The sequence below is a fragment of the Ambystoma mexicanum genome, chromosome 6q, assembly GCF_040938575.1.
Source record: "Ambystoma mexicanum isolate Mex_15411 chromosome 6q, UKY_AmexF1_1, whole genome shotgun sequence".
Taxonomy (NCBI): Eukaryota; Metazoa; Chordata; class Amphibia; order Caudata; family Ambystomatidae; genus Ambystoma; species Ambystoma mexicanum.
Window position 1 is genome coordinate 864,500,314 of NC_090937.1, and position 24,393 is coordinate 864,524,706.

At 48.5% G+C, this 24,393-nt stretch overlaps 1 protein-coding gene across 1 annotated transcript in view; it reads right to left on the reverse strand.

Moving 5' to 3' along the window:
• SPOCK3 (SPARC (osteonectin), cwcv and kazal like domains proteoglycan 3) overlaps window positions 1-20,753 on the reverse strand; it is a 1,387,609-nt gene extending 1,366,856 nt beyond the window's left edge. Inside the window, exon 1 of the mRNA XM_069631385.1 lies at window positions 20,416-20,753. Within this exon, the coding sequence (XP_069487486.1) occupies window positions 20,416-20,619 (204 nt within the window). The 5' untranslated portion in view covers window positions 20,620-20,753. The remainder of the gene's footprint in view (window positions 1-20,415) is intronic.
• Window positions 20,754-24,393: the final 3,640 nt, after the last annotated feature.

Below are 24,393 nucleotides of genomic sequence, written 5' to 3' on the forward strand. Positions count from 1 at the left end.
TAATTAGTCAGTCCAAGGAGGCTCCTTAGTTCCCGCAGAGTTGTGGGGTCTTTCAGTTTCTGAAGTGCTTCCACTTTCTTTTCCTGGGGACAGAGACCCTGAGGAGTAATCTCATGCCCCAAGAAATTAACACGGGTTCTACACCACTGTGCTTTCTGAAAGGAAAGTTTTGCTCCGGCGGCCCTCAACTGTGTCAGAACATAACGGATCTCTGCTATGTGTTCCTCCACAGATGAACTTTTGATGAGGACATCATCTACATAAGCCAAGTTACCCCTTGCACCCAAGTCAGGCATGGCCTTGTGTAGAAAAATGTTGAATTCATTGCCGGAGTTGAGGTATCCGAAGGGAGTCCGGGTCCATGTGTACTGCTGGCCCCCAAAGGTAAAAGCCAGTTTGTATTGGTCCTCCTTACTGACAGGCACAGTCCAGTATCCATTGGTCAGGTCTATTGCAGTGAATACCTGTGACCCCTGGATCTGGGCCAGCCCTTGGTCAATGTAGGGCAGAGGCCATCGGGAAGTATGGACCCGTTTGTTGAGCTCCCTGAGGTCGGCACAGAGTCTCCACTGGCCGTTTGGCTTCAATATTCCCAGCACCGGATTATTGAAAGTGCTGTGGACGGGACGGATTATTCCCCGGGACTCAAGGTTCTTAATTATTTCGGTAAGGGACTCCATTGATGCGAGAGGCAAGCGATATTGCTTCACAAACACAGGAGTCATGCCAGGGTCCGTGGGGATTGTTGTTGTATGGATGTCAGTGCGACCACAGTCATATGAGTCTACCGCAAAGAGATCTTGGAAATCCAAGAAAACTTGTTTCAACTTTTGCTTTTGTTCCAGAGTCACACAGGCATCAGCTAGGTTGACTCTCTCTTCCACCATCTGCCTGAAGCCTGGAAAGACTTCTGGTTTGGCTATCTCCGCGGCCTCCTCCAGCTGGGTGGAGAAGTCCCTGGTTAGAGTGCTGATTTGGACCGGAGGCTTCAGGTGGGAAAGGCAGCCCTCATGGACCTGGAAAATCACCTCATCCCTCCTGAAGTCACAGGTCACATCTTCCTTACCATAGGGGCAGGAAGTGTACACCAGGAAGTTCCCCCCATGCCGGGTAAAAATCCTGTCTGGTGTTGCGTTGTCATCACTGTCACTGTCAAAACAGTCCTTGGGGATGGGTCCTAACAGTTCATTTACAAGATCAATGGAGAAATGTCGGTCATCAACCGCCATTCCAATAATGGTGCCTGCGGCTAGAGTAATACTCTTTAAGTCGCTGTTATCCACCTCTATTAGAATGGGGTCATGTTCTATGTTGACTAATGGAGTCGGGTTTACCCCCAACCCTTGCTGTTGGAGAGAAGCATTTAGATGTATGTAAGCATCAGGGTTTTTCAACTCTTGTCCCCTTTTAACTTTCACTTCCAGGGAGAATTGTCGGGTCCTTTCTGGGATGGTGACTTCCTCTTTAACCTGAATTTCAACTGCATAAGGTAGCAATTGAGCTGACCTAAATGCTTTTTCTGGATCATCAAAGCCCATGGGATTATCCGCTAATCGGGACCAAGCTTTGAAGTTTATTAGGTCCAAACTAATGGCAAAGCGATTGAGAATGTCACTGCCTAAGTAAAAGGCGGCAGGGACGTCTCGCACGACCCAACAATTGTGGACTATGCTCTTGTTGCCAATGGAGATTTTGAGCATACACCTGCTTGGCAGGAGATGTTTGGAGTCAGGTGCTTCCATGTCCATTTCCCACTTGTCTATCAGTTTGAAGGTGGGAATGGCTGGATCTTTTGGGAGTTGGCGGAACATGGCTTCGCCGATGAAGCTCTTACCGTTGTTCACACACACTCGAGCGAGAACAGAGTCCTTCCCATCATTTAACTGAACAGGGATGAACAACTGCTCTCCAATTTGCTGAATATCAGCCAGGCTTTGAGCTGATTTCACATCTTTCTGGACTATAGGAGTGGGAGCTTCAGATTGTGGATTGGTATAGAATTTCAGAGTGTTTCCTTCCAGCGTGGAATACCACTTTAGACTGGAAGGAAGGTTGATTTTCAGAAATAGAGAGGACCCCCCATCACCAGTCTGTTGTCCTACTGCTATTACTGTCACGTCTGGAATTTGGTTGTTCTGGAAGTGAAATTCTACTTGGTCAGATTTTTGTTCAACCATGTGGCATGTGCCGTTTAAACTAACATGGTTGACACTCTGTTTTAATTTTATGGGTCGGCTAGTCTGAGTCCAGAGGACCTTGTTTACGCAGTCTATTAGGGGTGACAACCTTCTCAGGAGGTCATTCCCTAGTAAACAAGGGGTGCCCTCTGGGGTCACAACTATGACCGGGTGTTTCAACTTATGTCGCCCAATTTTAATGTCCAAGTCTGCAGTCCCCTCAACGGGAATTTCCTTCCCGTCAAAGTTCTGCAGTTGTCCAGGAAGAGAGGTGAGAGGAATTTGGTAATTCTCTCCCCTTCCTGCATTCAGTTCGTCAAAGGCCCTTCTGGACAGAAGGGTAGCTTGAGATCCAGTGTCCACCAGTGCTGAGATTGTACCCTGCCCCTGTACTTGTACCGGGGCATAATATCTTCCCTCCTTCTCCTCAAGGGGGCACAGATAATGTACATTTTTGGACAACTGGTGGGCTAATTTTCTGGTTTTGGACATCGCTAGCGAGGAGATTTGGGCAGAATTCTGTGGAGAGTCTTGGGAATCTGAAAGAAAAAATTTGCAACTGGAGATCAGAGCCATTGTGGGTTCCCCTGGCTCCGTTTCTGGGCCGCCCCCCCCTTTTTGGAGGCAGTCGCCAGGATGGGTTTGAACCAGGGGATTTTCTTGCTGTTGGTTCTGGGATGAGATGGTGGGCGGCGGTAGCTCAGTCTCCACATCTCCCCAGTCTGGATTTGCATCCCTAGGGACCCATTTTTCTTTGGGAGGAGTTCCCCCCTCTCTGAAGGAGAAGATCCTTTTCCCAGGATCCTCTGAGGATCCCTCTCCCTCAAATTGGAAGATCTGTACCTCCTCCTCAAACTGAGTCTGTTTGGGTCTTTTGTTTCTCCTACCCCCCCTCTGCTCCTTAGGAGGCAGACTTTCAGGGGCAAGAGATTTTGTTTCCGGTTCCTGGGTTTCCAGGGGCTGTTTACAAGTGAGGAAGGAAGCTTCCTCCAAGGCTTTACACCCCCCTTCCCTTTGTGCCTCCTCCCTGGGAACCGGTGATTTATCGGGGTGCTGCCCCCGTCATTGTTCTGGAGCACCAGGTCCAGAGTTGGGTGCGTTCTGCGCCGGCATGCTGATCTGAGGGTTCTGCTGTGCCCTCAGTATATGACCCATATCCCGCGCCATGTTTTGAACCTGGCGCTCTAACTGGGAAACCCGCTCAGGCTGATACGGGGCCCTGTTTTCTCCCCTGGGCTGATCCCGGGAAGGGTAGCTGTCCCTCCTCTGGTAGTACCCCTGGTTGGGAAGATTTTGGTACCCCTCCACCCTTGGCCTCCCCTCTCCCGGATTCAGTGGTCTGGGCTCAGGGAATTGAGGAAAGAAGGATGGATGATTTTGGGGTTGGAAGTCGGGTGGATATCTGGGGAAAAAGTTCTGCCCAGGGTTTGGTAAATTTCTGCCCTCCTGTGGGAAGTTTGGAGGGAAGTTCCCTGGGTTAGGTGCTTGTCTGGATCCCCCCCCTTGGGCTGGAGGAGTCCACACATAACCCAGGATGGGTCGATTACCTTTGTAGCGAGGACTTACATAGTCAGGAGAGCGAGGGACCCCATTTGTGGGGCTGCCTCCCTGGCTCCCTGTCTGCGACTGGCCCGAGGACCTTCTGGGCCTAGCATTATTAGGTGCAGGTAGGTTTTTAGGCCCCCCCCATCTCCAAATCCAAAACGGGGGTGACCTTTACCTCTGCCACCTTGGCAGCAGCAGGGGTGCTGTTGGCTTTGGGGTTTTTCTGGGCATTGCTTTTATTTTCTATGGGCTTCTGCACCTCATAGATGCGGGTAGCCTGTTCAATGACCCAGTCTAAAGATCTTTTCTCGTGAAAATCCCTCACGAGCTGGGTCATGATATATTTGGGCAAGGCATGGAAAAACGTGTTTATAAATTCACGGCTATCCGTGCGCACCCTTCTTGTGGTCTGTGCAAAAGCCCGCTTTAACTCCTGCACAAATTCTTGTGGGGCCTGATCCTCCCCACATTGCAAATTGTAGGCTGCCTTGCGAGCCTCTTGAGGATTTCTGTGAACAGAAAAATGTTTCAGGATGGCCGCCTTATAGGTGGACCATCTTAAATGATTTTGGTCCTCCAGCCCCGCAAAGAAACTGGAGTATTCCGGGGAGAAGGTCCACTTTACATATTGAATGCAGCTTTGGCTGTCCTTCAAATGGAAAGTCTCCATCATTTGTTCAAACAACTCTAAGTGCTCCCAAACAGAATACTTAGCGTTCTTATGGTAAGGCGTGATGACGCTCCTGATCGCCTTAATCTGCTTTAAGGGGTCCTTGAGCAAGGCCCTTTTTGCCTTATTGGCCTTTTTGATTCGGGTAACCCTTGTCCATTCTTCGTCGGACTCAGAGGCACTGCTCCCAGAGGTTCCCGTCTGTTCTTCCAGGTTTTCCCGGATTCTGCGAGCCTGGGAATGGCTGGCAGAATGTGGGGACCTGGTCTCCTGTGTCCTGCGCAGTTCAGAGGAGTCTTCAGATTCCTCCTTGCTGTCAGGATTTGATGGGTACCCCCTCCACTGACCTAACTGGGCAGAGGTTTTCAGGATGCCCTTAATGGGCCTACTCTCCTGGGGTTCCCCACTGAACTGTATTGTACTTGGGTGCCCATACCCGGATGCCCACCCCTCCATTCCTGGATGGTACTGGCCTATGAGCCCCATACTCTTAGCTGGATAGTAATCTGCCATCCCTGTGGCCCTGTGCTCATGTGCGCCAGGGGACACGGGGGTGGTAGAGTCCAGGGACTGGGGAAGATGAAGGCCCCTGGTGTTAGGGCTCCTGCGGTTATGGTCAGGAGTCTCTCTTTCCCAGCGGACCTCATCTCTATCCGCCCCTGCTCCCTGTTGCAATGCAAGAGCCTGCATTTGTGCTTTCAGTTCCTCTGTTAAGGCCTTACTCGACTCTATCAGTTTCTCCTGCATCGCTACCTGTTGCTGGAGCCTATCATTGTGTTGACAGAGGGCCTCATTTTCCCTCTGTGCTTCCTGGTTGGTCCTGGAGAACTGGGCCAGTCTTTGCTGCAGGAGGGTTACCTCCTGAGCTGTGTCCCTATTGGCCTGCTCCTTTCTTGCTAGAGCATCCTCCACCCTTCTGGTGTGCTCTACCAAGTTCTGGTTTTCTTTTTGGAGGTCACCCAGCCCCTGGTGGGCCAGGTGATTTTCTTCCATTTTCCTTTTTAAATGGCAGACTTCCTGGCCTAAGGCGTCTCTTTCCTGACTAAGAGCCTGCATTTGTGCCGCCAGGTCGTCCCTTTGCCGTTGAAGGGCACCAGCTTTTTGGCGCTCCTCATCAAACTCTGCCTGGGTATCCAGGTCTTTCAAGATCAGCTTGTTGCTCTCTACCTTCACTCTATCTAGATGACTTTGCAGGGTGGCTACCTGCTCCGTGCATGCCCTGTTAAAGTCTAATTGTTGCTCCAGCTTTTTCTGGCTCTGCAGTAAGGAGTCCAAACTGTCTTGGTGCTCCTTCTGTAGGGCCAGAAATCTGGTATCCTGTTCTGACTTTTCCTTTTGCAGCACATCCATATCCTCCTTTATTTTAGTGATGTACCGTCTGCTGTCATTTTCTGACTCCTGGCTCCTCTGCAGCCTCTGCTCAGAAGAGTCCAGATCAGATTGGGCCTTCTGTAATGCCATCTGTTGCCTATTTGCCAGATTTTGGCTTTCCGCACATCTATCCTGCATGTCTCCAACGTATAGGTACAGGTATGCTGCTATCCTGGCAATCTTATTGTGTTCCTCTTTGGCTTTAGGAGCCATATATAGTTCACTCAGGGCCACATGTAAGGGACCCTGATCTCTATATATATCTGACCCTGTTTCAGTGACCTGTTGTGTGATGGCCTGCAACCACACATCCTGGCCCTGTTCGGTCCATTCACCTCTCACAAATAGCTTATGCAAGAGGTGCTCTCTGGCTATTTTCATGTCTACTAAGGTCGTCATTCTAGAGATTGGTCTCTGTCCTGACTTACAGAAGTTTGTATTTTATTTTTGCAGAACAGAACTTTTCTTGGAGTGTCCCTTTTGAGGAATGCTTCACAGCGTAATGCAGCGTGGTGATCCGACTGGATGTATGTATCCCGTCAGTTAGCACACTGTATTAATCTGCACAAATGGTAAATCTAACCCAACGTCTCGGCTCGAGCCCCCACTTTGTAAGAGGATTCAATTCAGCACTACAGCCAAGTTAACGCCTAGTCTAGAATACTGAATGAAAACCCTTATTGATATATCTTTAGGTCCAGTTCATGCGTCCTGGATGACTACCCTTGTATAACACCCCTCTCTTGGAATCCCCCTGACCCCACTGAGCCAAGAAGTAGTTCTGTTTTGCAAGTTTAAAAGGTTTATTTGATAAATTAAAATATATATATCACACTTTTTAATAAATTAATAAATGAATATCACACTTAATCTGATATGGTAAATATTAACAACGGAGAATCTGGCACTAGCCCACTTCTTTATAATGACTAATGAGTTGACCTGAAATGGATAAGGTAGCACACTGGTAAATAGGAACAAAAGTATAATGTGGTAGAGGATGCTTTATGTAGCTCAGGTGGATGCAATATTCAATGAATGCAGTACAGAAAATACGCAATATGATTCAACCAGACAATGTAATCACTTTTCTCGGGCTATTCCCTCCCCCCCTCTTTATGCAATGCAAGGAAATGGGAGGAAGCACACAGTTCTCAGAAATGCAATCAATGTAATCAGTTCAATCCAGCAAGCTTAGACAACAGAAAACAGATAGGAGTTTTGAAATCACAGGCAATGCTTGGATATGTGCTGGCAATGAATGAGAAATATGCTAAATTTGCTTTTAATTCCCTTATAGAGGTTCAGGGTGAGTGGTATCTAGTTAATATTAGTCCAGGCTCACACTAGCAATGATGCAGGAATGATTAGCAGGTTAAACGAATTTCTGGCAAATGGAAAGCAAAACTGCTGTCTTTTTACACGTGAAGAAATTTGCAAATCGCGGCAAAATTCGCGGATGCGCCGAGCGCTATTACAAAGGAACCGCAAGGACTATCTCGTTTTGGGGTCCTAGAAAAGCCTGGGATCTCAGCTTCCAAATGAAAGTTATTGCAAGTCTCTAGCCCAAACGGTTGCGGAGATATGAGTAATTTAGTAAAGGTCGTTTTTTGTTTTGTAAATTTTAAACGCACACTTTTTCAAAATGACAAGTGACAAATTTTTGCAGCTAGAATGACAGGTGACAGCTAGGAGGCAGTTCTACTTAGGTTAAATAGATTGAATTAGATGAATTTAAACTAAGAGATGTGTTCTGAGTTTTGCTAAGTACTCACAAGAGATTTTGAACAGGAAAGCGACTTGGTCACGGACTTCAGTCTGGTCAGGTCTTTCCGGGTTCTGCTCACAGCGCCTGGCCTCTGGAACTGCTCACAGGGTCTGGTCTCTGCTAGGCACCGGTTCTTTGGGTCTCTCTGCTCTGGATAGATCGAAGTCTCTAGTTTGGCTTTCTGGAGTTTGATGGAGGTAAGTATGGATTTTTCCGGCAGAGCTTTCAGCGGCAGATGAAAAATGAATTCCCTATCTGTCCTGTCTGTCTGCTTTTATGTGTTTAGAATGTGGGTGTGTTCTAGCATCACTGACCCTACCTCTCTCTCAGCTTCTAATTGGTCAAACTTCCATTTCTTACTTGATTGGGGGAATGAAATGAAGTGTCATCAGGATGAGGTCTGTTTATGATACAGAGAACCCACCCCTGTCAACTTTACACACAATCTATATCTGACCTAAAAACATATTTGCACAGGTACACATTTGTTTAAAATTACATATACATGGTGTGGCTGAATTTAGCCATGTCTATGTCCAAATCTGCTCATTCTCGGAGCTTGCATTCAAAGAGTGTACATAATTGACTTTTTAACTGCTTTTTCAATTTCCGACATGGACCCAACTTTACATACATGTGTGCAGGGGGTAGGGACATTAACTGATGAAGTTTCAGATTTTTAACATGCACACATTTAGAGTAATATCCACTTTTCCGCTAAAACCCCCCTGAACATACCACCGGTTCCTACCACGTCTTAAACTGTGGGCAGAAAAATCACAAGAATTATGGTATCATTTATAAAATTTTCACATGTCCGCTCTATGAGTTATTCATCTTTTTAAAGTTATGTTCTGGCTCCAAAGGGGTGTGGTTTACCCTCAGCACAAGGTTGAATTTCTGGTTCTTTCCAGTTCTGCCAAGCCAGCTTGCTCTCACAGGCAGTGCTCCTCCCAGCTCCTGCCAAGAGGAAGCTACAATTTACGACTGCGGTAATAAAAACCTTTGCCTGAGTGAAGAGGGCTTTGTTCACTCTCTTGCAGAGCACAGATAATTCAATTATCAGATAGATGGCATATCCTTAGCCTGGGCAGCAAAAGGAAGGTTGGCCTGGGAACACAGTGGTGACTCAAGTTTCACTGCTGATGGGATCCGTTGCTAGGCAAAATCAAGTTCCTTAAGCCAGACCTTCAGCTAACTTTTTGTTGCTTTTAAAATAACTTGTAATTTTACACATGCAGCTAGAATGCTGATTCTAAGTGCAAAACTATGACATTTCAACAGTTACAAAGGCATGTGACACCAAACATAGGTCACTCATTTAATTTAACATTTTCGATTTTGGTGGTTTTAAATCCAGTTGCAGTTAGGCTTAAGCTGCTGACTCCATAGCATTTTTGTTATAAGCATTGTTTTTGGGCTCTTCATTTCCCAGATTTTGTAGGCACACAAAACTCCATTCTGCCAAATGTCTGCTGGTGTTCAGTGAATATTTTGCACATGTTGCAAGGTTTGAAATAGGCATTTTGCTTGCCTTCAGAAAAACACACAGAGTGGTTTTAAAACGCCGGCTTTTGGATAGTGGTGAGTACTGGTACTGCACCCATTTTTGGGATTTAAGAAATGAATTCCCCACAATTCTAGGTTGCATTTGGCAATCAGCATTGCCATTCCCAATGGTTTCAGACTACTGTGCGGGTAGTCCAATGGTGGTTTTAAAGCGCTTTGAAGCTAACCGGCGCTACTGTTTTTCCTTTGGCAACCCATTTCCGTCATGGCAACCCGGCCTTTCATTCTCGCACTGGTGGGTGGCAAGTGAGGCAACCATTTTGGTGGGCGCACAAACTGCGCAGCTTTCCTGGATTTCAGCGCACATGTGGGTTTTCCGCCATCTTGAATTTCCTAAGCCCACAGCACCAAATGTTGTAGCAGGGTAGCTTAAACGTGGGTCAGGACACCCAACAAGTGGGGGTGGGGGTGGTGGGAGACATGGGTTGGACATGGGTGGGGGCCTGCTGGCAGGTTCCCCACAGTGCTGGGGGTGGTGGGAGACATGGGTGGGGGCCTGGTGGAGGGTGTCCCTGGTGGATGGGGGGTGGGGGTGGTGGGAGACATGGGTGGGGGCCTGGTGGAGGGTGTCCCTGGTGGATGGGGGGTGGGGGTGGTGGGAGACATGAGCAGGTGTGCAGGGTAGTTCCCTGTGGTGTGTGCTGCCTGCAGGGGCCATGGAGGGTGTACAGGTAATGCCTGGGAGCACACAGCCATATCGCGTGTGGAACTTCCCACGCACCCCTGAAATCCACGTACCCGGCCATATCGCGTGTGGGACTTCCCGCGCACCCCTGTAATCCACGTACCCTGCCATATCGCGTGTGGAACTTCCCGCGCACCCCTGAAATCCACGTACCCTGACTAATCGCGTGTGGAACTTCCCGCGCACCCCTGCAATCCACGTACCCGGCCATATCGCGTGTGGAACTTCCCGCGCACCCCTGAAATCCACGTACCCTGCCATATCGCGTGTGGAACTTCCCGCGCACCCCTGAAATCCACGTACCCGGCCATATCGCGTGTGGGACTTCCCGCGCACCCCTGCAATCCACGTACCCTGACTAATCGCGTGTGGGACTTCCCGCGCACCCCTGCAATCCACGTACCCGGCCATATCGCGTGTGGAACTTCCCGCGCACCCCTGAAATCCACGTACCCGGCCATATCGCGTGTGGGACTTCCCGCGCACCCCTGAAATCCACGTACCCGGCCATATCGCGTGTGGGACTTCCCGCGCACCCCTGAAATCCACGTACCCTGCCATATCGCGTGTGGTACTTCCCGCGCACCCCTGAAATCCACGTACCCTGACTAATCGCGTGTGGAACTTCCCGCGCACCCCTGCAATCCACGTACCCGGCCATATCGCGTGTGGAACTTCCCGCGCACCCCTGAAATCCACGTACACGGCCATATCGCGTGTGGAACTTCCCGCGCACCCCTGAAATCCACGTACCCTGCCATATCGCGTGTGGAACTTCCCGCGCACCCCTGCAATCCACGTACCCGGCCATATCGCGTGTGGAACTTCCCGCGCACCCCTGCAATCCACGTACCCGGCCATATCGCGTGTGGAACTTCCCGCGCACCCCTGAAATCCACGTACCCGGCCATATCGCGTGTGGGACTTCCCGCGCACCCCTGAAATCCACGTACCCTGACTAATCGCGTGTGGAACTTCCCGCGCACCCCTGAAATCCACGTACCCGGCCATATCGCGTGTGGAACTTCCCGCGCACCCCTGAAATCCACGTACCCTGACTGATCGCGTGTGGAACTTCCCGCGCACCCCTGAAATCCACATACCCGGCCATATCGCGTGTGGAACTTCCCGCGCACCCCTGCAATCCACGTACCCTGACTAATCGCGTGTGGAACTTCCCGCGCACCCCTGTAATCCACGTACCCGGCCATATCGCGTGTGCAACTTCCCGCGCACCCCGGTATGCACGCACACGTTTATTTTTTCTCTCAGCGCGTGTCTGTGTTTGTGGGTACCCCTTTGTACGTCATTTGTCCTGGAGGGCCACATTATTGGACATTGATCATGTCTGTATATAGGTGCTATTTGTTGGCGCACCTTTTAGCGCACATTTCTTGCAGGCGCAGAGACGCTACCGCCTGCTTTCTTGTGGCGGTCGTGTTTGTGCCTGTTTGTGCCTGTGCGCTGCTTTGAGCGTGCGCTTTTTTGCCCTATTCTATTCCATGAATACGTGTTGTATGCGAGCGTGTGGGCGTTCCGCGCACTTGCCTCCTATACTTTCCCCTTGCCGCCCACATTCTTCCCCATTCCGAGTGTTGTGCCCCATTTTATTCCCCATTCCGAGTGTCCCGCCCTGTGTTCCGCCTACTTTAGAGCTGTGCGCTGCGCTCGGAGTGATAGCGCAGTGGCCGTGGCGCACGACGTTGGTTGACCTGTGCGCCGGCCTGCGCCGCGCGCTTTTTCAGCGCACGTCCTCTGCTTTTCTTGCGCACGGACTTCCATGAATCGACATGCGCTGGTTTCCCTGCGCTTTTCGCTAATTTTCGGCGCAGCGCACGTATTGGCCCCTCTGCGCCGGGATTTTCGGCGCACATTTATTCCATGAATCGGCCTGTTAATTTAAAAAATGTACCTTCAATTCAAGCCCAAACTCCAATTTGTGTGATGTTCTGGGGGCAAACTAGCAGTTAAGAGGGTATTGCTTAAAATGTCTGCATGTGAAAAGTCTGATACTTCATCAATCAATGCCTGCATGCCTTGCACACATTCGGGTAAATTTGAGTAAGAATCTGATATTGGTAACTTGACCAAAAAGTGAAATATGTTGCCATTTCTGAATGCAAGCTCCCAGGAAGAGCAGATTTGGACAGGGTATACCTCCTGTGATATGTGATGGGTGCATGTAATTTTAAACAAATGTGTACCTGTGCAAATATGTCTTTTGGGTCAAAATATAGATTGTGTGTAATTTGACAGGGGTGGGTTCTCTGTGCCATAAACAGACCTCATCATGATGACACTTCATTTCATTCCCCCAATCAAGGGGAAGAGGAGGAAGTGGCCAATGACAAGTGGAGAGGGGCTGGCTAGTGATGCTGCTCACACACACCCATTTTCAAAACACATAAAAGCAGACAGACAGGACAGATAGGGACCTTCAAATCCATTTGCTGTGGGACGCTCTGCCGGGAAAATCCATACTTTACCTCCATCAATCTCTAGAGAAAGCTGTGCAGAAAGATCCAGACTTCAAATCTATCAATATCCAGAACCAGAGACCCAGACCAGACCAGTAGAGCAGAGCTGACCCAGATCACTGTGAAGTGTCGAGACCAGACCAGAGTCCAGTCTAAAACCTGACCAGATCCGTGGCGAGGCCCATTCTATTTCTAAATATATTGTGAGTACCTAGCAGAACGGTGCAGAACCAATCTCTTAGTTAAAATAATATAATTCAATCTATTTTAATCTAACCAGAACTGCCTCCTAGAAGTTGTCACCTGTCATTTGCAAAGCTGTCACCTGTCTTTTTGAACTTTAAAATTTCAAATCTGAAAAACGACCTTTACCATATCGCTCATATCTCCGTGACCGTTTGTCTTAGAGACTTGCAGTAACTTTCCTCTGAAAGCTTAGAATCTTGGCTTTTCTTCGAACCTAGAACCGCATTCCTACCCCTGATACTTTTGCCGCAATCGCGAAAAACGCACTCGCAAATTTGCCACGATTTGCAAATTTCTCCATGTGTGAAAACAGCAGTTTTTTTTTGCTTTCCTTGCTAAAGATTCGTTTGCCTCTTAAGAACCATCCCTGAATCATTGCTAGAGTGAGCCTGGACCAATATTAACTAGATACCACTCACCCTGAACCTCTAGAGGGAATTAAAAGCATTTTAGCGTATTTTTCACTTCATTGCCAGCACATATAAAAGCATTTTGGGCCTGTGTTGTAAACTTCTGTAGTCTAAGCTGCTGGGGTGAACTGAATTACATTTGATTGCATTTCTGAGAACTGTGTGCTTTCCTTCCATTTCCTTGCATTGCGTCAAGGGGGGGGAGTGCATTGCCAGAGAAAAGTGATTACATTGTCTTGTTGAAATCATATTGAGTATTTTCTGTATTGCATTTTCATTCAACATTACATCCATCTGAACTTATATAAAGTATTCTCTACCACCTTATTCTTCTGTTCCTATTCACAAGTGTGCTAGTGCCAGACTATCCATTATTGATTACTGCTCAAGTGTGATATTCAATTATTAAATTATTATAAAGTGTGATATATATATATATCTATTGTTTAAATTATCAAATAAACCTTTTAACTTGCAAAACAGAACTACTTCTTGGCTCAGTGGGGCCAGGGGGATTCCAAGAGAGGGGTGTTATATAGGGGTAGTCATCCAGAACGCATGAACTGGACGTAAAGATATATCAATAAGGGTTTCCATTCAGTATCCCAGACTAGGCATTGACTTAGCTGTAGTGTTGAATTGAATCCTCTTACAGCTGTAGATTCCATGAATACGTGCAACACACATTTTTCTTTCTATGCACAGGCTTGCGCAGTGTCCTTCTTGACACGTATCAGTGTTCTTCTTGAAACGCAGCCCTTGCATCATTTCTGCGCAAATTTCCATTAATCGGGCCCTAGTTCTCAAAAGTAAGTTTATTAAACTTGTTTTTAGACCTGAAGCTTAACAGGCAAGCACTTTTGCACAGCAGCACTTCCAACAGAGTTACTGCAAGGCACTTTGTCACTTAAGAAGGGAGTGTATGAGATGTCCAGAAACAGTGAACTATGAATGGATAGTTTTTAAGGTGCTATAGTTTTTCTCACAATGGTCAGTTAAAGAGTCACTTCCTAAATGGGGATTTTTGGATTGCAAGTCGAGATGCGGAGTATTAGAGACAGTGGGCCTCATTAGGACCCAGGCGGTAAGGGGTTTACGGCGGCGTAAACAGCGCCAACCCTTACCGCCTGATTCCGAGGTCCCTTAGCGCCATGGCGGATTTAACACCTGCTTTTAGCAGGTGTTAAAATCCATGGCGCTAAGGGACCATGTTGCTAATTACGCCACCGTAATTTACGGTGGCGTAATTAACGCCTTCCCCACTCCCATTATGCCCTATGGGGCAAAAATGGGAATGGGGAAGGGTAAATGGGGATTGGGGACTTACCGCCCCGCCAACCTCGGAATGGTTACGACCCAAGGCGGTAACTTACCGCCTGGGTCGTAATGAGGCCCAGTGGGCCTCATTACACGGATGGCGGTGGACCAAGGTGCTATTAGCACTGTCTCTATTAGCACCTTGGTCCATGCCGGTAAAATACCGGCACCGCCTTGTTGGAAAGGGGAATTACTGCCCTATTCCAAGGTTGGTGGGGCGGTAATTCCCCCTTCCCCCATTGCCCTTCCCCATTCCCATTTTTGCCCCATAGGGCATAATGGGAATGGGGAAGGTGCTAATTATGGCACCGCAAATTGCGGTACCGTAATTAGCTCCATGGTCCCTTTGCAGGTTGGTTTTTAACACCTGCAAAAAGCAGGCGTTAAATTCCCCAACCCGCAAAGGGACCTCGTAGTAAGGCGGTTAGGGTTTACCGTTACCGGTAAAATACCGGTACCGGTAAACCCTTACCGCCTACCGTGTAATGAGGCAGAGTATGTTATGGTTGGAAGAGAAATGTAAATATCCAGGGACAAAGCATTATATGCAGTGGTAGAATTGTACCGAAAAGTAGTGGAACTGTGGTATCGGCAGGAGAGAGGGTAGGCGGAAGACTAGTGCAACATGTGACACAGTGATGTGGCTTCGGGCATTGCAATAGTCTAAGTGACTAGTAACAAAGGCTCCAATCACAAATGTACACTTGCACGGGGACATGAATGGTCAAATCCACTATATAGAATGGTGAATATGGCCATAAAAAGTAGAGGAATGGCAAACAGAAGAAAATAAAGTGGTGGAACACTTCTCCCGACCGTTACCGCTCACTTCGATCACTGATGATATGTGTGCCTACGTTCTAACTTTTCCATTGAAGCTTTTGCAGAGAAGATGCAGGGTGTTGAAGGTAACTGGGGCAGTGGCAGGGAACAATTGGAGTGGCCCTGGGTCAGTGATACTAATGTGCAGAGGTTCGTTTTCGGCTAATAGTATGGCGGCAAAATCGAGGACTGCCTGGCAGCAGGAGGTCTATGACGGTATCACCGAACCTTTGCAGAGAGCGAAGTACAATGAGCACCAGAGCATAATAGTCCCCTAATGCAAAAAAAAAATCAAAACATTCTTTCAAAGGTTTTTTTCGCTATTGCAATGTCTACCATAGAGCGAACATGATTACAGAATTTGCAAAAATGCACACACATGGCCCCCAACTTTCATGGCATACCATTGTGTTCCCCTCTTTTTCCAGGGGCCCCTTTCCTTTAGATGCATTGCCCCCACCACCCCGCATCCAACGTGTTCAGCAAACTTACACTACTGTGCAGACAAACAATATGTTTTCCCACTGGTGGAATGTGTACCCTAGTATTAATTGCACTTGCAGCGATGCAAAGTTTCTGTAACACAGAATGTGATGTTTTGGACTGGCATTAACTATTTGATAATCAGCGCTTCCCAGCCTCCCCTCACCACTGTTACCTTTGGAGCCTCCACTTCGAACAGTGCTTGGAAAGACGCTGCAGCCACACTCAAGCTGGGTTCACTCGTGCCCATGCGGCAACACAGAGACAACGGTAGTGAAAGACTGGATTTTCCCATTGAAAAACACGTTTGTAAATGAGGCCCAACGAGTCCCCACTGGACATTTCAGAAAGGCGGTATAGCTTCCCTACCCCGCATTTTCGGAATTTGCTTTCAAAAAGGCAGTTTGTTTGCAAGGGAAACATTCCATGATAGCAAATAAGAAGAATTAACTACAACTCTGACAATGATGTGAATATACTTGACTCATTTGTTAATGTTAACGGATTTACAGTGCAGCAAAGTTATCAAAGTCTGGAAAAGGTAGAGCTCTGGCCAGATACTGCAGAATGGGAGAGACGCTTCAACCCACCCTGAGCCATTACAGTCAGCAATGTGAGAGCAGTGGTATCCTCGGAGTCAGTGTCACACTGTCTGGCTTATTAACACGCACTCCAGCAAGAAACGTGAACACAACCTTGCGGCGATGGTAGACTCCTTCATACAAATAAATGAACGACGACAACTAGCTCTGGCCTGGAAAATCGTGTTGCGTGGGTACTCTGTGGCACTTAGTCACTGAAGCGTGACACAGAGCGCTGGGGCGTGGTCAACAGGCAGTGGCAAGCGGTGGCCCTCAGGAGAGGAGCCTGAGCATGCAGTGTAGACTAGAAGAATCCAGGGGTGTGGCTGGCTGCATTGAGGGTGAGGTTCGCTGGCTAATGATAAAACAACGAGAGTATTGTTGTGAAGCCTTATGTTAGACATTCAGTGTGCACTACTGAATCACAGACCAGCTGCTGAGTCTAAGTTAGTTCCAGGCAAGGCTTTATTCACATATGTACAAATCTGTACATTACTCCAGTTACTCTTATTATAGTTACAGCACGCGTAGACATTGACATGGACATGGGAAGGTATAAACATCACTAACAAAGGAGCTGACCCACCGGCCATCCATTCAACCCAGCTCAGGCCCCCAACTGACACTCGCAGAACATTCACACACAGATCCACCCAACATTCTCCTGAGCTGCATTCATGCACCAACATTCTACAGCAAGCATCCAGGCCAGTGGCAATACAAGACTACATTACAACATCTCCCTTTCATACCAGACTCACCACACACAACATCTCCCTTCCATAACAGACTCACCACAGACTCATCACAACATCTCCCCATCACCAAAACATCTAACCAACAATCACCTTCCATTTGGACCTGCCACATCCAAACACAGAGCCTGCCACACTCTGGCACCAAACATACACAGCCAAGGGAACCAATCATACATTCAGGTGAGGAAAAACAGGGGGGGATCACGCATTTGCCCCACCACGGACCCGGTGTCACCACAAACATGACACCCTGGGGAAACATGGTCCAAGTCCAACCAACTAACACACAACAAGAGGTGTTGCCATGACAGGTCAACAATTGCAGAGGGCTACTTAGATCACTCCTCTTCCTCTTAACACCATCACATCACATCCGAATACAAATCGCTCCCAAGACTACATTACAACAAGTATCAAAAACCAGGGGGAGAGCGGGAAAGGACGAACCGGCACAAAGACGAGTTTAGCAGCTGAAGCTGAACATGGGCGAGCCAACACAGGAGAGGAACATTGAATCCAAGTACAACAATCACATTTTCTTAAACAAATATCTTCCTGTAGGTTTTCTTGCTAGCATATATGGTGTATACATTGCAAATGCGTACACAATCACATCTTTACACAATGAAATAGAGTCGATTTCTACTTGAGCTCATACAGATGTGTTTTAAGATGCATATTTTATGAGGAGAAAATGTTATAAGCAGTAAGAGAACCACAGAGGCAGAATTTCAACTGAGATGAGGACTCGGGTTTGACATATGTTGTAAAGGGGTTAGGACCTCATCAATGGTGATGCAATGAACACCTCCCATTCCCAAGTGCCCACCTCCTCCACATCATGCCACAGTGCGTGCCGACTCCCCCACCCTCGCAACCACAGCTCGGAGGACTCCTACTTCACTTGCAAACTGCCACACCAAGTCCCCTTACTCTAGCCCCAACCTCTCCATGTGGTGGTTGTGCAGGTGTGACGTACACATCGAAGGGTATAGGGAACAATGTGTGGTGCTTTGGGGCCTGCTCTCCCAAGCATTAAGGCATGCCACCGGAGACTTGCCCGCTACCCAAGCAGATGTAGGTCAATCATTGGCTAACCACATATAGGAAGCCAGTCATAATCCACCTCTAACGCACTGGTGGGTGATTTCAAGAATCAAGACGTCTGCATTGTTATGTTATGTTATGTTATGTTGGTTTATACCACGCACTGCTGCCACCCAGGGGCAGTCTCCAAGCACTCACGTGACTTTGCAAGAAAGTGGACAGGGTTGGTTAGTGAGGATAGAGTGATAGGATAGTTCCAGAACCAGGAGAAACTGGTGGCTGTTTGTGTTGGCTTGCAGACAGTTGATTGCGTGCACATTGTCTCATTCACACGACTTAATCAGCTTTCGTGTGGTGAAATGTGCATGACTGGTAGTGGTGTGATGGCGAGAAGCAGTAGGCCTATCATTGATACCCCTAGACGTGGTAAGAATAAGACGCTCAAAGGGCTTAGGTTGCATATGATCAGTGTAATGAACTGCATGCCTCAGGACCCAGGGCCAGCCTGACTAGGCCACCCATATACGTAAAGCCCTGGGAGTGCTGAATTTGGGGAAGATTTGCCCTGGCAGCAATACCACCTCAAGTCAATCCCTGCACCGCAGACGAGCCCTGTCGGGGGCACACTGTGCAATCTTTACATTTCCAAAATGTGGTCTCTCTGGCCGGCTGTCGTTTTACAGTACACAGAAAGGCCACGTTTCAAATGAAAAGTACAAAAATGTCGCCTTTAGTACTGCGCCCCCGCAGTTACTGCAACTTCAGGGGCGCACAATATACTGACTCCCATTACTGCGCCCAAGCAGAGCAGGGGTTATGGGGGAAGTCCCCCGCTCTCTTTGGGTGCAGAAACAGGAGTCTAGGGTTGCAGCGGTGTCTGCCGCTTACCATTGTGGTAATCGGGGGACAAGAAAGCAAAAAACAAAACTAAGAAAAGCACCCTGCGGCGTTAGTTCGGACCCACGTAAGTGGGAAGAACAGACACCAAAGGGGTGGCAGGGGTGTAGGTGGTACACACAGAAGTGTGCCCCCGTAAAGGTAAGTGGGCTGGGGGGCCAGCAGAAGTGAGCAAAGTGATCTATCTGATCACTGGGCTGTGCCGTAATTGGCGTCAACATTTTCATCGGCGCAGTTACGGGCGGCGCAGCGATCACATCGATTCGTTTCAAAAGATAGAATTAGCCAGCACAATATATAGGTCTAGCAGGTGCGCATTTGCTGTAGATTTGAGGCACTCCCTCCTCCTTCGGGAGCCACGGTGGGGGAAGGGGGAGGCCTCCACCGCACTCCCGCCTGAAGGGCTCCATCTGATAGCTACGATACTATTAAAACGGGATCAGACTCTCATAAAATATTTAAGAAAAGACAAAATGACTGCCGGATTCACTCTGCAGCCCTTCCCCGGACGCTCTGGTTACAATGCATATGGAAGTCTTTGGCGGAACGCCGCGTCCAGGATTGCCCCTGAAGTGGCGAAACAAAGTGCGGGGAGGTGGCGGGGGTGGGGGGGGGGGGGGTCGGAAAGGTGGGTGCCCGAACATGTTGAATAGGTAACTGCGTGCATGGTGGCCCTTGCCGTTGATAATGTAGTGCTAACTCTCGGGCTCAATGCACGCACGATACGCAGATCGTTCCCCACTCCACAGGAGGCATGGGTCGGTGAGCACACTCCCGGGGAGGCCCACGAAGCCCCCACCCTCTGCGTAAAGCAATGGTCCGTGCATGTCCCCGTCTGGCCGCCTCCGCCAGAGACTGAGCGCACCTGACGCCCCGTCCTCGCATCCGAGCAGATTCCAAGCTGGCTGCAAGGGATCGCTCGAGCTGGGGGGGTCGGAGAGGCTGCAACGTCAGCCGTAAATGGGCCACGACATCTCAGTCGGGTTCACAGCCCTGGCCCGTAACCCCCATCCCCCTTACCAACGCTGGGGAATCCCCAGAAGCCGGGCACTAGTCAGCCGTTTGCAGGGGACATCTTCCGGCACGGAAGCTGCCCCAGGCACTAACCAATTGCCGGGCTGTGTGACATAAATGTGGACTGCGGTGGAATGTCCTTTTACTGAAACCTGAGCTCGCAAGAAACCGCACATATTGGGGTCATCTGTAGTCAAGGGGTTGCATAATATACCTAGACAGGATTCGAATAACTGAGTGAACAGCAGGCAACATGCATTCAGGTAATCCAAGTCATGTAATGTAGCCCTACTGGGCGCCCAGGTCGCACAGCGCCGGGCTAGCCATGTGTACCGCGCAGAGCAGCGTGCGCGCACGGTAACATTGCAGCTGTGTGGCCTCCTGTCAGCTCCATGGCTGCATATCCATGTCTGAAAGTTGGACAGCAGCCGTGTCATCACCCACGCAGAGGGGACACGACCAGCCATGCCCACCCCCTCCATCTGCAGAGGCACACGGGGAGGCTCCAGACGGGAACCCAGTGGGTACAGGGCCTGCAGTCAGGACTGAGCTGGGGGCTGTGTTACCTCAACACTTACATCTCGGAATTTGTTCCATTGCCCGGCCTCCTTGTCATACTGGGAGACGGTGGTCAGCCACTGCTTGTCATCCAGAAAGTTGCCCGCAGCGCCGCTATCTGCCCTGGTGCTGCCTGCAGCCGCCGCGGCCGCCGGGCTGCAGTGGGTGAGCGTGGCGCACAGGAGCAGGGCGCCCGCCGTGCCAATGCAGGAGACCCGCGCCATCCTCTGCGCGCTGCCCGCGGCTCCCCGGACTCAGGCGCGCAGAACCTCGGTCTGGTAGTGCTGCAAGGGGTACCCGCTCTCTCCTCCTCCCGGGTACCCACAGTAGCGAGCAGCTCTGACTCTGTGGCACCGCCGCTGCACGATCCGCTGTCTGCAGGCAAGTCCAGGCAGTGTGAGTGCGGCCGGCGTGCGCTGCCTCGGCCCCCGCCCCTCGCAGCCCCTCCCCTCCCCGCAGTGCTCGCCTCCTCTCGCGTCGGTCTTCGAGGCGGCGACGGGGCCGCTGGGCCTGGCGGAGAAGAACAGAGCGGAGGAGGAATCTTGAGAAAACCTCCGGGACGGGAGGGAACTCTCACCTGCTGTCACCTTTACCTGCGTGCGCTCCGGCCAGTAGGAAAGGCTGAGGGGCGTGGGGTAAGGTGCCTGCTACATGCACGACCTTTTACACAAGGTTTACGCTCCCTGTGAAAACTGGGGACAGTCTCGGATCTCCGTGTAGGGGTCAACTGTTGCCGCCAATCAGCACACAACACTACACGCGCCAGGGTGTAGCGTGGTGGCCCGTAAGGGGGTTGACAGCCGCCACTGTGGGGGCTGTGCATGCCTGGCGAGTGTCAACGTGACTGCTTGCATGTGAGTCTAGAAGGCATTCCGGAGATGGAGCCGAGAGGTCCAAGGAGAAGGGAGTGTCGCTATGCTGGTATATCAAGCCACAGCAGCACATATCTCAAATCACACCAAATCAACACAGATTCGCATCACATTTGTAGCTACACGTTTTCTATATCCGCCCCTAAACAGTTTAACGACATGGCAAAGGCCTTCTGCAGGGCTTGCTGAGAGAGCTACAGCAGGGACCATTTGCTACAATAGCCCACACGCACAACCACGGTCTCAAACCATTGCCAAAAGCTAAAGTAAAACAAATACATATCCAAATGCCATAGTGGACCCCCCTCAAAATAGGAATTGAAAGCATACGAATAGGAGCTCCTAACGCGATTGCGGACGTATCGTGATTGTAGTCATTGCTACACTGCGTGACGCCGAGTCGAGGTCCCAATACGTGTTCCCTACAGGAAGCCCATAATACACACAGGGCGGATGTAAATCCAATGCGCACACCATCATGGGTGACAGCAATTACTATGCTCACGTGCTGACGGAAACCGGGCTGATTTGACTTGTCTGTGGAAGGCAGCTGACCTTTTAAATGCAAGGGTCCTCCTTTTAATATGACCTGGTATCTTTTATTTGAACCTTTGGATGAAGAGGGAAAGGGTGACGTGTGCTCTTTTAATTATTGTTAAGGGGGCGATTGAGTGGTTAATGAAATGGTATGCTTTGGATGGTGGGCTGTATTCTTCATTTTATTTTAAGCTTTTATTATCTGGTGCATATTGACATGCTTTTAAACCACATTGGCAAGGCCAACAGTTCTGGCTTTTGTGTAGGCAGGGATAGATAATTTGCAGGCATTGCCATAATGTTCCTACCTGCCCATAAGATGGCAACAGCTGGAAAATGGTCTGATTACTTGCGCATATGATAACATTGTCAAGCAAATGATCATACAACACATATACACAATCCCAAAGTATGGCCGTTGTTAATATGCGTTTATACAGGGGATTCAGAACAATGAACAGACGGTAATGACGTGACTGAAAGCACTCTTGGATAACACATGTTTACTACACCAGTAGTGCATTTGCAGCTGCATATAGGTTATAAACTGTCATCAGGCTACTTAAAAATTACCAATGCATGACAAAGTTACATGTTACTGCTTGATAGAATCAGCTCACCGCGAACCCAGGAGGATGAGTTTTGACAAAGGAGTGGCAGGAAGAGGGTGGGGGAAATTGCAGAACCCCACACATCTATGTGAGTTATGACATCTTTGAGGGATGAACTATTGTCAATTCACTGAGCCTTTTGTACATATCACCCAGCCCTTAGCCAACCCATTGAAGACAAGGTTGAAGTGGGAGTGTGGGGATTGCAAACAGAAACTGTGAATTATTTTCACAACATTGTGGCATCAAATGGGTCACTTCTCCATTGGGTAAGGACAGTGAAATTGATAAAAGACCCAATCTGGGTCTGCAATCAAGTATCTAACTCAGCTGCCCTTCTTAAGCGTCCCCGCAAATCAATTCTGGTAATACAATCCAGAAACCAAATTGCTATTTTTAAGGACTCCAAGGACCTAATTTTAAATCAACTGTGGATCTCTGTCGCTATTTTCTGAGATTACTGCACTTGGACTTGTACAATCTGGAGATCAATCTCAAATAGAATTTATAAATGATCAGAGATTGGATTTTCCAGTGATTCGCATTAGATCAAGATTGATTAATAATGCGCTACTAAAAGAGGTGGACATCTTTTTAGGTTTGGGTTTAGAACTCTTTGCATTCAATAGAGAAAGGATGAGCTGGATCAGGAGTTGTAATAAGAATGTTAACAAAAATGCTAAGGATGATGTGAATGGTTTAAAATGTATTGTTCCTGTGACGATAGAAAGTCTGTGACTTCTAGTGATGAGGAGAGTTTACACATTCCCAGAATCAGTGAAGAGACAGATTGGTCCTAGCTCACAGCATCTCTTTTCAAACCAAACCCTTACACACGGTTGAATAACCTTTAGTGATTATTCGGTTAAGCTCCTTTCTTGGAACAGTAGAGACTTTTCAAGTTTTGTAAATCTTCATGATGATTCCCCAATCATTTGACATATTGGAGATACAAGAAGTGTGGTTGGCCACTCCTCCTCCTTTGAATGGTTATAGTTTGTTTTTGAATAAAGCTAAAAAAGAACAAAGGGTTGCCCATCTAGGGAACCTCTTCTGGATATAAGTAACTATTTTGTCCATATTCCATAAAATGGGAATTCAATTATGATAGTTGTTAAGTTCTATAGGCCTGCTCTGGGAAAGAAGTCACCAACCAACATTGTATTGATTATCATCTATTGGAATGCACTTACAACATTAGAACATGTACTGACAGATTATTCAAATGAAATTTTGAATGCATGATTGTGGGGTACCTTTAAGGCCCTAAGCAGAAATCCCTTTCTACCAAAAACCGCATTTAAACAGTGCCACAAATACAGCAGAGTTTGTGTCTTCCTGGCACACGTGTGGTGTGCATTGAACAATACCACCCAAAGAATGGTTCTGCATTTGCTTTACTTCAAGTTGAATCATAAGAAAATGACCTGCATTCAGAACGGCACCACATTTGCTCTCCTGTCCCCTGAATATTAAAGCAGCGCACAACATTCAAGACGACCCTGCATTTTTTCTTTCTTTCTTTTAAAACACCACCAAGTTCTGCACTCCATTAAAACATACCCCTGCATGCTTTATTTCATCTGATTGCCAAAAAGTTAGCCATGAATAGCATTGTCTACTAAGAAATCACATGCGCTTTTGTGGAAGTACTGTTGTGAAAGGGCTTTCCATGGCTGTCTATGCTGTTAGTTTTTGGATTTACTCTGTTTCGAGATTGCTGCTGCAACCTTGCTGGAAGGAAAAAACCCGGAACTTTTACTAAGTCCCCTTGCCCCCTCCCACATTTCCCACAATCCATATTGACCTGAAATCTTGCGCTTTATGCGCGCACGCTTTTGTGGAAGTGCTGTTGGGAAAGGGCTGCCCACGGCTGCCTACGCTGCTCGTTTTTGGGTTTACTATGTTTCGAGATTGCTGCTGCAACCTTGCTGGTACGACTTCAAGGATTTCCAAGAGGACGTTGTGGAGGTGTATG